At 35.9% G+C, this 16,470-nt stretch overlaps 1 protein-coding gene across 1 annotated transcript in view; it reads left to right on the forward strand.

Annotated features, from left to right (window-relative positions):
• Positions 1 to 16,470, forward strand: part of mRpL50 (mitochondrial ribosomal protein L50) — a 57,253-nt gene that overhangs the window by 39,958 nt on the left and 825 nt on the right. The window contains exon 3 of the mRNA XM_090373546.1: positions 11,421 to 11,562. Within this exon, the coding sequence (XP_090229672.1) occupies positions 11,421 to 11,562 (142 nt within the window). The remainder of the gene's footprint in view (positions 1 to 11,420; positions 11,563 to 16,470) is intronic.

A 16,470-nucleotide genomic window follows, 5' to 3' on the forward strand; every position in this document is an offset into this window, starting at 1 on the left:
ATTGTTGAAAGATTTTTATTCACAAACTTGCAGTCATTCAGTCATTCATTCACACCTTTATTTTTGTCAACCAACATCATCACTGAAACAAAATTCGTTGATTAACCAAACAAAACAAGAATGGCAGTGAAGTTTGCCAAATAGTTCTCAGTGCAGTTTAGATAAAGCAATAGGTTCTAAATACTAAATGTGATTACACCAGTTAAGAGAAGATTTAAATATTATATTTAGTCTTTGGGTTTTCTTTTAAATATACATGCAGGGTTAGAAACCTAGAATCCTGTAATTATTAATGCTCAGGCATGTAAAGGAATGTATAACTCAAGATTGTGTTGAGATGGAATGTTTTGTATTAACTTTGAAAACTTCATATATTCATATAGTATATAAATTCACCTGAATTAATAAGTATCATCAAGCTATGATTACAATTAACTTTAAAGGTGGCCACCTGTATTAGATCTAGACAGCAGTTACAAACATAAGCATAGAAAACTTGTTTTTTTTTTTTAACACTGGAATTTAACAGAAATTAATGTAATGACGCATTGTTTGTTAAGCCTTAACCACTAGCTGGTGCATCCCTTAGAATCACACTAGCACGTGCATGTGGGTTTCCATAATACTGCAGGAATGTTTGGAATAAAGGCAATAAATAATTTAAAATTGGGCCCTTCTTAACGTATTCTTTGTCTTTAAGAAGAAATTCCTTCTATTATGAAGAAATAATATATAATTTTTTACTTATTATTTTGTTATAAATAAAGTTAAACCAGGATTAAAAATTACAACAACTAGTAGATATTTTCATAAACATATAAATGCACACAGAGATATATTGGATTATGTTTTAAGATATATGGCAGAAATATTTTTAAAAGTTTTAAAATAAGTTTTAAAATGAAAGTTTAAGAATAAAACTTCAAGAATAAAAACTTGAGTCTTGTGTTTTTCAGCATATGCGTTATTTTAAAAAATTTAAAGAATTTGACAGACAGCCAGATTTGTTTCCACTACTTTCTCATGCTTGATTAAATTTCCTCCATCATGTGTACAGTATATGTGAATCAGATTGCAAATAAAGAAGTTGACAAAGTTGCAAATGAAATCAATAATATTGTACATTGATGTAATTATAGAGAGTTTTACTTTTTTTTTTTTTTTTTTGCTATTGTGGACAATAACAACAGCCACATGTAGAAATGAAATTGTGTCATATCAGCAGCCCACTAGTGACTGCTATATTTGCCATGCCAAGCTGTTCTAGTTGAATACTAGCACTAAAAGCATGGCAAGAAGATTTATAAAAATTAAAATAAGAATTCCACTTGAAATCAACTAACAATGGTAAAATAAGTCAACCAAACAGGACTTTATTTTGGGAAGAAAACTGTATTTAAAAGAAGAAAAATCTGTAGCAAAACGTAACCTCATCAGTGATGTGTTCTTTAAACAAATATATGTGCAATAAATCTTTTTTTTTTTCCCCAATAATTATAATAATTAATATATATATACACACACACACACACACACACACACACACACATACATACAGTTGCTCACAGAATCACTCTAATGTTGCTTTAAATTCCCATTATGTAACCCCAGGGGCTCATATCTGGTGAGTATGGGCTTGTCACACCCAGAGTCCTGAGCTGGATATCGTCATTCTTCTTTTTCTTGATGATTCCCTTCTACTTCTCTATTTCAGGGTAATTCAGAAATTTTTTTTTTTTTTGCCTGGTGCAGCATAAGCCTCAGGCCTTCCTTGCACCATATGGCTAATAATAATAATAATAATGAACTTGATTATCATAGCATAAATTAATAACTGTATTTTCCTCATCCTTTAGAATTAAAACTTAATTTGCAAGTTCAGATTCATTTCACTTTCATTTCTCAAAATTAAAACAACTTATTAATTACAGGTACCTTAAGTGAAAACCAGCTTCAGTACTGACTCACTCAAAAATTATTTAGTCTAACAACAGACTGATTTTCTTATTTCTAATTCTTTCAACTCCCTCTAATTTCAAAACTCTTGAAAAATATCCCATTCTTGCTAGGGCAGCTATGCTGATTACGAGGTAGTGGTGGAAATCATAAGTTGCTTATGATTAGTTAGTTAACTTCCCTGTGCAAGAATACAGAGATGACTAGATTTATGAAGAGTGTTAGTCTGAAGAACAAATTTCCAACCACAAGTATAGTAAACAATATAAATAAAAATGTTTGCTGCAATTGGACATGAATTCTAATGGAATTAAATATAAATAAGAATGAGAAGAACCTTTCTAACTTGCATATTTTATGCAGAACTCTCCTAACTTATATATTTTACGCAGAACCTTCCTAACTTGCATATTTTATGCAGAACTCTCCTAACTTATATATTTTACGCAGAACCTTCCTAACTTAACTATTTTATATTTTACCAGCCATGATTTAACTAAGCATAAGGCCAAAAATGAAAATAAACAGTGTCAGAGGAAAACATAAGTATTAAAAAAATGTTTGAAAATAACACAGCTGGAAAATTTGAGTCCATTGAGTCATATGAGAGTCCATTTCAAATGAAGAGCTTCATCTAAAAAGATTTAGTATAAGCAAAATCCTATTATGATATGAAAACCATTTTAATGAAAATTTTACTATAGCAAAAATATTTCTGACTCCTAGTTGACTTCCCTTATCAGTGCTTTGTAAGTCTTGTTTGAATGAAATAATTTTGACAAAAATATTCAGTACAATGAATTATTTTTAAAAGTTTGTAATGTAATTGGTTTTCAATCTTTTATTGAAAACCAATTTTATAGTAAAGACTTTACTATAAAATTAAGAATAGTAGTGTGTAGCCAATGTTAGTTAGAAGTGAATGTTTTCTCTTGAAAAAATAAAACTTTAAAGGATGTGGCAGAAGAAATCACTCAATATCAACACCTACTATGATTTTTACATTTTTGAATGATTACAGTGGATATAAATTTTAAGCTTTTGACTTTTTTTCCTATAAAAATATGTATTTCATGGATTTTGATTAGCTGAATCCAATGTGAAGTCAGATATTGCCATCTAGCACCCACTGATATACAGTGGAATCAGGTTACATGTGTTGAAATTTTCAATAAAATTTTAACACTTAAAGAATTTTAATAAATTCTGTAAAAAAATGCAGCTATTTATTTTTTTGCATTTGCATTTTCTTTTTTAATAATCAGGAGCCTCTCTAATCAATGTCCAGCAGTAGTCTGCCGGCATACTGGGTTTCCACCTTCCTTGTTAACTTTTCTTCACGAGTGCATTATTTTGATGGCTTCATGATGTTCAAGGTCACACTCTAAATGGGAATAGAGGAAGTACTGTATTTCCCCATATATAAGACATAAGACGCACCTTAATTTTGGGGCCCCAAAATTTGAAAAAATATGTATTACATAAAGTTATTGAACTCAAGTTTTATTCATCATAAAATTCATACAACTCCTCATCACTATCAAAACTCCCATCCATTAACTTGCAATCATCTGGTCTGATGACGAATCACTGTCTTCATATATTGCCTCGTCCTCAGTTCCATCTATGGCATTTGAAACGCCACACTTCTTAAATGACTTGACAACGATCTCAATCTTGATATTATCCCAGGATCTTTTCACCCAGGTACAAACTTCTCCTATAGTTGGTTTCTTCACTCTTCCTGCTGGTGTCAAATTGTCCCCAGAAGACTTCATCCATTGGTTCCATTCATCTCTCATGGCAGCTTTGAAGGTTTTGTTAATGCTGACATCAAGTGGTTGGAGCTGGGATGTCAAGGTATGACGGCAAGTTTTGTTTCTTGCTCTGCAGCAGTCTTCTTTGTGTTTTTTGTTGTTTCCTGAACTGATCAAGCACCAATAGGGCAGGTTTGCATAAGAGCCCACCTGGTCTCCTGCTCCAAACTTTCTCAAACCAGATCTTCATCCCATCCTGATCAATCTAACCCTTGTCATGAACGTGGACAATCACTCCTCGAGGAATGTCATCTTTTGGCATTGTTTTGCTTTTGAAAATCAGCATAGGAGGCAGCTTGGTGCCGTTGGCACAACCTAGAACAACAGTATAATGGCTCTGTCTAATTGTCTTCACAGTTACAGTTTTCACCCCCTTCTTATCAACAGTTCTGTTACTTGGGACATCAAATTGAAGGGGGACGTTGTCCATATTTGCAATCTGTCCCAACTCAAACTGATGTGCCTTCCGACATTGAATGACAAAACGATGAAATTCAAGGACCTTCTGCTCATAGCTTTCAGTCATATTTTGGGCAAGTCTGGTGCGTGTACGCATGCTTAGTCCATTCCGTTTCATGAACCTGAAGCACCAATTGTGTCCTCCTTTGAAATCAGTAACTTCTTTTTCATCAGCAATTCTTCTTGCCTCATGCTGAACCATCTTTGTGGACACAGGAATTCCAATTGCCCTTTGCTCTTCAATCCATATCTTCAATTCCCTCTCTAAATCACACCATTTTTTTGACTTGCCTCTCATGGCCTTCTTCTGCTGTGGTGTTTTCAGTAGGGTTTCTTCTTCTCTTAGCCAGTCTCGGATTGTTTTCTCAGTTGGAGGAGGACCAAACTTACGTTCAGCAGCACGATTTCCATTCACTTTTGCATACTGGATCACTTTTAACTTGAATTCAGCACTGTACGAAAATCTTTTCTGAGCCATTTCTGGGCAGAATGTGGCAAAACGTAACCTAATATACCAGTAACAAGTGCGAAACAATGAGTGCAAAGACAACAAGTGTTAAAAAGCGGGAAATGCAAGTAAAAAAAAAAATCTACAACCACTGTATAAGACGCACCCAGTTTTTAGACCCCAAATTTTTCGAAAAAGGGTGCATCTTATACATGCGGAAATACGGTATATCATTACATATTTTCTGTATTCTGTTTTTGCTCACAAAAAAATGTTCAACAACTTTCTTGAAGGATTTGCAATAGCTTTAACACTATTTCAAAATGTTCATCTTTTGGCAACTCACTGATCTGTGATGAATGCACCTTTAATTTTGGCATCGTGCACGCAGATTTTAGTTTTAAACATTGAAAGCAATCTTCATTCGTGTGTAGCTTTTACAAAATTCTTCATTAGACCAACTTTGTGTCAGTTAGTGCTAAAAATATGTTTATTTGATCAGCTAGTGGCTTATAAATGACATTTTTCTTTCAGGTATAAGATTCGTGTGAGGGAGGCCAAAGCTTAGTTTCTTAAGAAATGGCTTGATTGCTGCACTCACACAAAAAGCAACAATATACTGTGGCACATGTATATTGTCTACTGTATAAATTGGAGCAGTACGGCATTAAGGGCAAGTTGCTACAATGGATAAAAGGATGGTTGTATGGAAGAAAACAGAGCGGTTATCAATGGGCACTGCTCTTCACGGACTAATGTTATTAGTGGAGTTCCCCAGGGTTTGGTGTTGGGCCCATTGTTGTTTTCGGTATTTGTCAATAATATATCGATGAAGGTATATCAGGATTAATGTCTAAGTTTGCAGATGATACAAAGGTTGGCAGGGTTGTTAATGACAGTAATGCAGTGTGCTACTGCAACAGGATCCAGAAAAGTTGGATAGATGGGCTGAGAAGTGGGAACTGAAGTTTAACATTGACAAATGCAAAGTACTGTATATGGGTAGAAGTAATCCCAGAGAAACGTACAAACTGTGTGGTACTATATTTAGGATGGTAGAAAATGAAAAAGATCTGGGAGAAATTGTGCAGTCAGATGTGAAGTTTTCTGAGCAGTGCAAAAAGGCTGCAAGAGTAGTTCATGGTGTCTTGTCAATGATATACAGGAATTTTCCTAGCAGGGATAAGAGGGTGATTGTCCCCTTGTACAAGGCAATGATCAGGCCACACCACACCTTGAGTATTGTATACAGGTCTGGAGGCCTCATTTTAGGAAAGATGTAGAGCTGCTGGAACAAGTACAGAGAAGGGCAACGAGATTGGTGATTGGAACAAAGAGTTGGTGTTACCAAGAAAGGCTTAAGTTCTGCAAATTGCAGCTTCTGGAGACTAGGCACCTGTGAGGTGATCTAATTGAGGTGCATAAGGCCTTGAATGTGTTGAGCACACTGAATTCTGATGGGATCCTTCCACTTGTTCAGATTACAAACCCAAGGGGGCATAAATTCAAATGAAGAAAAGACAGATGTAGAATAGATGTGCGGAAATTTGCCTTTAGCCAGCGGGTGGTTAATTGCTGGAACAAACTTCCATCTGTCGTTGTGGAATTTGATAGGTTGAATAAATTTAAGGAGGAACTGGACAGGCATTTGGAGGGAATGGTGTGATTTTTTTTTTTTTTTTTTTTTTGGCTGATGCTGCATAAGCTCATACACATGCTTTCTTGCATCACATGCCACCACCACCACTACTACTACTATACCATTGTGTAACAGCATACCTTTTAGACTTAATTTTGAAGAGCCAGTGAAAAGCCTCTTCTGATTTATGTTCTCTTTAAAGGGCATCAAGCAGTCCATCAATGCTGTTACAGTAGCAAAGTGAATTTTCCATAGCAAAATATAAAGTTTTTCTTTGTTTTACAAAATATAGATACAGTTGTATCTTTTTGCAATAAATTCCATTCCTTCAACCTAGATTTTAAAAGCTCTGCTGTGCCTTAGATTTAAATCCTGCATATGATTGTTTAATTCACATTGAGCTTAAATTTCTTGTAAAAACTGAGGGCCTTTTGATAACAGGCTTTTTTTTTTAAGAGAAATATGATTCTAATTGCATCATATTTCTCTTTAAAAAAAAAAAATTATTTTCATTCAGCAGTTTTTATTTTTAACCCATCAGCAGTCACTGGAAAACTTGAAATATCAGCAAAAAATAATTCAAAATTGTTAATTTTTTTGATATCACCTATATTTTCAGTCTTCTAAATGAAACTATAAAAAATCCATGTTCTGTGTATTAAAAATGTTTTTAATTAATTTTTGAAAATTAAAACTGTAGACCTATCGGCGAATGAATAGAAATTTAAAAACCGTGACCTTCAACTTATGCTTTCATTGGATAAAATATTTTTTTTGACACAATGTCATATATTCTCCTTTTTTTTTGTTGTTTTTCACTACTACACTCACTAAAGGAAATTATTCAGTACTTCATAAATAACTACAACAAAAATTAATGCTGTAACACGAAAATATGTCACATGAACCTGAATGTTGCTACCAAACTGCTTTCATTGGACATTTTTTCATTTTTATTAGCAAGCAGCCCCTAGCCAGAAGCTGGCAACTTCGCTTTCATATATATTATATACAGATTCATATGATATACAGATAAAAATACAGATTCATATGATATACAGATAAAAATACAGATTCATATGATATAGAGATTCATGTGATATACAGATAATATAAATTGCGGCACAAGCCAGAGCTAGACAAACATACTGGTAGTTCTCTGAAACTTGTAGCAGTGAAATCAGTATCAGCAGAGAATTATAAATTATAGCACTACTTATGTGATTTAATAATTTGATTTGTCATGTAGATTGTAACGTATGACAGTAATATTCATAGAACTTTTAGAATCAGTGATTTGGCATAGATAGCTAGCGTGAGAGTTTGAACCACATGGGTGGCAATAGATAGTTAAATTTATTATCTATTATGACTACTTAGATTTTACGAACGTAATTTTTTAACTCAATACATATAACGACTTAGATTTTACAAACGTAATGTTACAACTTAATACACAACTTCATAGGAGATATGAAATTCATATAACATAACTCAGTTGGAGATAAAACTAGATACTGAAATATATATAGTGTTATAACTGCATTAGTATACAAGTTTAGTGTTATACAGGTCGGCCATCACTAATCTGGCCACCGGTAATCCGGTTCCACCACTAATTCCGTGAATGTAATTTCAAATTTCCCGGGTCGGTGCACTGACCTGCCGCTACTGTTTTTGGTGGCATTGGTTGCAGCATCAGCTGTTGGTGCAAACTCGTAAACACTGGCAAGCCATATCTACTTGTTTTTCTTCATTTGTTATTATAATCTGCTCACATTTAGCATTTGTTATTATAATCTGCTCACATTTAGCCCCAGCCATGGTTCCAATTCATAAAGGAAGTGCCTCTCGTGGTGTAAAGCGCAAACACCATACATTGTCCATAACAGATAAAGTTGAACTTCTGAAAAACCTCGACAGCAGTGTGTATGTGAGAAGTTTAACTCTGCTTAGTTGAAAAAATTCCAGCAATTTCTCTCAGTTCCTCTTATTTTAGTAATTTTCTTTTAGCCATTCCTTTTTAGCTTTTTTTTTTTTTTTTTTACACCACACTTGTACAAACTTGCGGAAAAACAACACAATATGATGGATAATACAGTGCGCTAACGAACTTGTTTTCACAAAATCTCTAACAATACTGACAAATTTATTGCGATGTTCGAGTTTATTTTATCGCAGTTAGTTTTATTGCAGTGCTCACCGCATGTGCAATAAACTAATCACAAACGACCTTCATATGTATGCTGTAATAGCGTCACAGGTATGTCGCCGACATGGCTTCTCAAGAAATAAAGTAGCCTACTGGGCCATGTCAGCCACATATATGCGACTTAAAAAAAAACTCGTCTTTTGATATTTTAAGCGAAAAAACAACAACACTGACATTACAATATTTATTTTAGAATTACTAATCAAATTATTTGCTAAATATTTTTTGGTTCCTGAGAATTTTTTTCTTAAACTAGCTTGGCAGTCAACTTGTTGAAGGTAGGATGAGGTAGTTAACTGTTGGGTAAAGTGTATGTGCTAAAATAACCACTGGTGATCCGGCAAACTCACTAATCTGGCACGCCACAGGTCCCAATACTGCCGGATTAGTGATGGTTGACCTGTGTTTTTAAATTGTATTGAATTTGAAATTTTAATTGAAATTGAATTGAAATCATGCCTCAGACCAGAGGCAAAGCAAAATGCTCAAGCTAGTGGGAGTACTGTGGCTCAGGGAAGAACTGAGGGGGGTTGTTTGTCCTCTGAATCATAGCCTTATGAAATGTAGTGCTTGTTTGACGTTTGTGGATCATTCAGGAATGGGACATGATATTGCCAAGGGGAATGTCTTTGTGTGTGCTTGATGTAAGGAGTGTGAGGGAATAAGGCACCAACTCAGCATTGTTATGGGTCTATAGATGCCCTCAAAGGATTTAAATTGAGGGGCCCATCAAGCTCTCAGCTGCCCACATCAATGCCAGAGCTTGCACTTGAACATCAGACAACACAGAGGCAATCCCCAAGGCAGAATGCGTTGGACCCACAGGAATTAGTTGTTGTCGGTGGCTCTATTGTCAGGGAAAAGGGGGAATATATTTTGCAAGAAGGATAGGGGGAACAGGACCAGGGTATGTCTGCCAAGAGCAAAGGTTGATGATGTTGTAGAACAGATATTATCTTTTAATGGCACAAAAGGTGATATTGTTGTACACATTGGCACTAATGATATTAAGAGTAGGAGACTGGCGGAATTACTTAACAAGTACGGGTCATTGTTGAAAAAAAGCAGGGTTAAATTTGAAAGTGTCTGCAATTCTGCCCAGACACGAAATGAGGTCCTAGTCAATACGATGAGAGCCTAGTCAATCAATTTGACCCTGGAGAGATTGTGCAAGACTCAAGGGGTAGAATTTTGTGCAAGACTCAAGGGATAGAATTTCTGATGCTATCAAGGCTGTGTTAGGTGGGCCGGAAAACTGCTAGTTTGGGGGATACATGGACTATTAGATTAACAGTAGCCGAGGGCAGAAGTGAAAGTGATCCTTGCACTGCTTCTATTGGAATGAGCAGCAGGCTGGTAAACAAGGTGCAGGGGATTTCAGAGACTGCTGGGAGTCGTCATGGGTGGTGTTAGGGTAGTTAAGAATAAGAACAGGTGTATGTATACTTGTACACCAATGCTAGGAGTTTGGTTGATGAATTTGAGGTGTTGGTCAAAACATCAAAGGCAGATATTGTTGGAATATCAGAGATATGGTGTCACACAGATATAAGGAATGCAGAAATGGAATTTGGGGAGTTCAATATATACAGGAAGGGGGAGGAGGGGTTATGTTATTAGTTAAGAGACAGAAAATCCAAGGAAGTGCAGCCAGTTGAAATGGGTGGGCAGTGCAGTGTCAAGTCAGTTTGGTGTGACATAAGCACTGGGAAAGCAAAATTGAGAGTAGGGAATGTGTTATAGGCCAAATGACTCTGATGAGCAGAATGAACAACTGAACAGAGTGGGCCAGTAAATCAGTTTGTCTTATAATGGAGATTTTAATTTCCCAGATATTGACTGGAACTTGTGGGTTTGGTCACTCACACACTAGCAAGACTTTTGTGGATTTATTGGAGGATTGTTTTCCATAGCAGCATGTTTGGGAGGTGACTATAGGGAGTAACACTTTTGATCTGATTATCAGTAGTGATTCTTCATGCATTAAGAACCTGTAGATAAAGGAACCACTAGGTGGCAGTGATCACAGTGTGCTGATGTGGGATTTACTCAAAGAGGTAACTACCATCGGGAGTAAAGGGAAGAGTTTTTGCTTTCGTAAAGGTGACTACGGTGGTCTGAGACTGTTTTAATATACAGTGGAACCAACTGATGATGTTACCAACAACAAATTCTAAATGGGGAAAGCATTGAAAGAATTAATCTTGGAAGCTACTAGGCTTTTCATACCAAACTAAGAGATATTGTTCAAGGTTTAGGCCTAAATGGATGTCAGATGAACTAATGAGACATATGGCAAAGAAGAAAAATGCATGAGATACATATAAATTAATAGGTGACACAGAAGCCTACCCTGGTGTTGCAATCATGCCAACCCAGTTGTGAAGTTTTTCCACAAATGAGAGATGCCAAAAGGTGTGCAAGATAATACTTAAATAAAATATAAATTCTCAAGGCATAATATATTATGCCTTGAGCCTACCCACCGACGATAGGTCAATAAGCCTTGAAATGGTGCCATCTGGGTGGTGGTGGTGCCTACTGAGAATAAGTAACAATAGTCTTGTCTATTAGTGAAGTGTTACTTATTCGAGGTAGTGCAATACGTAATAGCTCATTGTGAAGGTAGTCACAATATGAGATAAAATTAAATCGATACCTTTACACCACTTATATAATTTTTCATTATGAGTTCACTATAGTGTATTTACGCCAATATTTTATAGTGTATTTTAAACTCATAATATTATATGCCTTGAGCATTTATAATTACATTTTTCTAATAAGAATTAAAAACTTTAAAAAGAATTGAAGGGTGGGGAAGGTTGCATGGAAATGATAGTCCATTGAAGAAACACTGACCAGTTGTGTCATTTCATTTTGGTGTAGGTTTTCCAGGATCAAAAAATCATATATTCCTCCTCCAGATGCTGAGCAGCAGTTGCAGAATATTTGTAAAGATGTTCTTGGAATTACTTTAGCATCATCATGGAAAGATACATCCCTAAAGGATCCTTTATTGAAGTTTAAGGTATGTTAAAATTTCTTTTCTCCTTGACTTATGTACTTAATTGTTTTTTTTTTTTTTTAATGTACATAAGTGCTTTTTTTGTATGGAAGACCAACTTCAGTCTTATAGATACTAAATACTTATAGAGTACAGTACATATATGCACAGTATTGTTTACAGCATTTTACAATTTGTAACCAAGTTAAATGAGTCTAAAAAAAAAAAAAATAAATAATGTTGAGTACTGTATAGTGTACAGTCAGTCCTCGTATAGCACGATAGTTGTGTTCCTAGGAACACAACTATCGTGACTCTAATGAGTACAACAAACAATTGTACAGAGAAATAGAATGAAACCGTAAATCAGATTGTGTAATAATGGAGGTTTTTAACTTTGAGATATTGAGAGGAATGTGTAAGTTGGTCACTCGCACACTAGAAAGACTGTTGTGGATTTATTGGATGATTATTTTCTGCAGCAGCAAATTCGAGATGCAACCAGAGAGGATAATACTCTTGATCAGTTATCAGCAATGATTATTTATGCGTTAAGAATTTGCAGATAAAGGAACCACTAGGTGGTAAGGATCACAGTGTACTGATGTGAGATTTACTTAAAGATGTAGGCCCCGCCGTAGCCAGGTGGGAAGGAGCAGCAGTGTGTAGCACACGCTTCTTGATTAGACCGGGGTTCCAGCCCGTCACCACCAAATACGGAGGATGCGGAAAGGTCAGGGATTGACCACAACATATTCCCAGAGCAATATGGCCTTAGTTGCTAATGCTCCTAAAAACCAAAACAACAACAACTTAAAGATGTAACTACCATCAGGGGTAAAGAGAAAGGTTTTTGTAAAGGTGACTATAGTGGTCTCAGACAGTTTTTAAATTCAATACAGTGAGACCAACTGATGATGATACCAACAGCAAATTCTAAATGGGAAGCATTTAAAGAATTAATCTTGGAAGTTACTAGACTTTTCATACTGATTAAGAAATATTCAAGGTTTAAGCCTAAATGGATGTCAGATGAACTAATGAGACTCGTGGAAGAGAATAAAAATGCACGGAATGCATATAAATTATCAGGCAACACAGAAGCCTATGGCAGATATAAGCTAGCCTGTAATCAAGTCACAAAGGAGGTTAGGCAATCGATGGCAGATTACGAGAATTCTTTGGCAAAAAACGCAAAGAAAAACAGCAAGGACTTTACGTGGCAAAGGAAGTAAGTAAACCCTTAGCCATAATTATGAGAGTAGCCTTGGACAAGGGGAAGTCCCCATGAGCTGGATATGTGCAAATGTATCCCCAATTCACAAAGGGGGAATCTAAGAGTGACACAAGTAATTACAGACCATTTAGTTTAACTTCTATTTTGAGGAAAATAATGGAGTCACTGGTTAAAGATGCATTGCAGGATCATCTAGACAAGACTGCAGTAATAATTCAGACATAGCATGGGTTTGTTAAGGGAAAGTCTTGTCTGACAAATTTGTTGGATACTATGATGTAGTTACAAAGGAACTGGATTCAAAACATTATTTTGATATCATATACTTGGATTTTAGGAAAGCTTTTGACAATTCACATGGATGACTACTGTACAAATTGTAGCAGTATGGTATTAATTTTAAGTTGCTAAAATGGATAAAAGGGCGATTAAGTTGGAGAAGACAGAGAGTGCTAATCAATGGACACTGCTCTTCATGGACTAATGTTATTAGTGGAGTCCCCCAGGGTTTGGTGTTGGGCCCACTGTTGTTTTGTGTATTTATCAATGATATTGATAATGATATCAAGCTTAATGTTGAAGTTTGCAGATGATACAAAGGTTGGCAGGGTTAATGACAGTAATGGCAGTGTGCTACTGCAACAGGATCTAGAAAAGTTGGATAGATGGGCTGAGAAGTGGGAACTGAAGTTTAACATTGACAAGTGCAAAGTACTGCATATGGGTAGAAGTAACCCCCAGAGAAACGTACCAACTGTGTGATACTGCATTTAGGATGGTGGAAAATGAAAAAGAACTGGGAGTAATTGTGTAGTCAGATATGAATTTTCTGATCAATGCAGACAGGCTGCCAGAGCAAGTCTTTGGGTATTGCCAATGATATACAGGAATTTTGATAGTGGGGAAAAGGAGGTGATTACCCCTTTGTATAAGGCAATGGTCAGGCCACGCTTTTGAGTACTGCATACAGGTCTGAAGGCCTCATTTTAGGAACGATGTAGAGTTGGTTGGGCGTACAGAGAAGGGCAACAAGATTGGCGAGGGGAACGAAGGGGTCCTTTTACCAAGAAAGGCTTAAGTACGTTGAATTCTGGTGGGATTCTTCCGCTTGCTCATATTACGAACCTGAGGGGGCATAAATTGAAATTGAGGAAAGACAGTTGTAGAATAGATGTGCTGAAATTTGCCTTTAGCCAGTGGGTGGTTAATTCCAGAACAAATTTCCATTTGCTGTGGAAGTTGATAGCTTAAATAAATTCAAGGAGGAACTGGACAAACTTTTAGAGTGAATGGATGTGTGAAATTGGGGTTTTTTTTTTTTTTTTTTTTTGGCTGATGCTACATAAGCTCATAATGCTTGCTTTCTTGCAAGCTTATGAGCGTATTACTATATCATGAAGGCATTCAAAAATTGATTCTTATAACCAAATATCAGTAAATGGTGTTGTTGGAGTGGGGTTTTTTTTTGGGCGTATCAACGACTACGGCCATATTGCTCCATTTATACCAATGAAAATTGCATGTGTTCTGTGGTCGATTTTCTGTTTGCTGGATGAAAAACCAGAGTTTCCGTGACAATAAACAGTGAAAGTGTAGCGCATTTTAATGATTTGGTTTAGTTTTTTGAAATTTGATTCTATAAAGCAGATGATTCTAGTGATCATGTTAACTGCCACCTATTTATTTCGGGGCTTACAATTGTCTCTGACAGGACCACGTAGTCCTTCCTCTCAGCCAGTACGAAGGTTTATAAACATGTTGGGTGCATGTTTTGTTTTTGCATCCTTTAGTTAAAAGTGATTTTCGTGTTGTGCTTAACTGACATAAATTTATATAAAACTAATACAATTTCTATTATAAAAATGACCCTTTAGCTTAGTTTTATAGCAAAAATTTCAGCTTCCTAGGTCTTCGAACAAATTACCAAAAAACAATGTGTTTTATTATTATTAGCTACATGGTGCAAGGAAGCCTGAGGCTTATGCTGCACCAGCCAAAAAAAAAAAAAAAAAAAAAAATTCCCCAAGTTACTCAGAGAGAGAGAGAGAGAGAGAGAGAGAGAGAGAGAGAGAGAGAGAGAGAGAGAGAGAGATTTAAAAGTAGAAGGAAATCACCAAGAAAGAGAAGAATGATGATATCCAGCTCAGGACCGTGGGTGTGCCAAGCTCATACTCACCAGATGTGAGTTCCTGGGGTTAACGTTTTATTCACTTCACAATATTTTCATGATACGATGGTGTCCTGAAGAGATTAATATCGTAAAGCATGGGTCCACTGTACTGCAGCTAATTTTGGCACTTTGCACATGCGTGTTTAAAAACTGGCAATATATTATCGTGTTGTGTAATTTTATACAGTAATAAGGTAATTTTATTAATTTTGAGAAGCTTTGTGCTTTGTATGTATCTACAAGTTGTACCTATGTCATTTGTACGTAAATAAAGGAGTGCATATACTTGATTATTAATTAGTCAGATTTATTATGGCCATAGTTATCATTTTGCTTTTATTTTACCAGATATATTGATTTTGTCATTTTCATGTATCAGAATGTACTTAGGATCATGCCATTTCATGAGAACTCACCTATTACAGCAGTATATTAAGTGAAGATTCAGAGTTTGGGAAAAAGAGTTCAGTGCCCTATAGAAAATCTGAGAACTCGTTAAGTATTTGGGATCCCACACAACTCTGTCTGCTTCATGTGTCATTCTAATTTTCTGTTCATTTTTCTTTATGGTCCGATTGTTGCTTAATTTAAATTTAAATGTTTTGCAACATATGATACCATTCCTCTTATATAAGACGTTCCAAAATTTGTATCTTCGATTCTAGGGAAATAGTTTCTTTTGAGCGGTGCTTTTTTACTTTCCTTAGGCATAATTTATGGCTGAAACATAAATGAACGAGGCCGCTTAAATTCACAACAAAGAAATTATTCCAATATGGTTCTTAAGAACACATTTTAGTAATACATACCCGGAAAAATTTATAAACGATCAAATAAAAACCAAAATAACCTTAAATGTCACCAACTGCAAGCTTTGAAGTAACAAATTTTTATGGTCTCAAACAAGCACAAGTTCAATAGCACAGAACCTAATGCGGGGATTTCCTAACAGAATAAAGTACGGAGATTTCCCAATAATTTTTTTGCATAACGACTAGCAGGTCAACAGTGGGGATAATATAAAAGAATGGAAATGTTGAAAAATTACATCTTGCAGAGTTGCCCAAGCACAAAAGCTCAAAAATACCGTGTTATGAGGTTTGCCTCCAGGGCTGTGCAAATAGGGGGTGCATTGGATCCACCGCATCAGGGCCCCCGATCTAGGAGGACCCAACAGTTGGGAGCCATCAGTCTCAACATAAATAAATGGAGGCCCCTTAATCACTTTTGCATCCAGGTGCCCAAGTACCTTTGCACTGCCCTGTTTGCCGCAATTCTCTAACCATGTTAGAGCGAAACCATATTATATAAGTACTGTGTTGTGCGAGGATTGCTGCAATTTATTGACTGTGTTGTAGAAGTACTGTGTTATACGGTGGTTGCCTGTATTTGCAATGGCAAGTGAATGGAGAGCGGGGGAGAGGAATGGAGCACAAATACAAAATTTTGGGAAGCAACAGAGAAGATTATATATTGTGAGATCATATTTGTGCAGTGTGTTATTGATCATGAATAAGTTGCATTC

The sequence above is a fragment of the Mastigoproctus giganteus genome, chromosome 5 (genome assembly GCF_048544385.1).
Source record: "Mastigoproctus giganteus isolate SK-2022 chromosome 5, ASM4854438v1, whole genome shotgun sequence".
Classification (NCBI taxonomy): Eukaryota; Metazoa; Arthropoda; class Arachnida; order Uropygi; family Thelyphonidae; genus Mastigoproctus; species Mastigoproctus giganteus.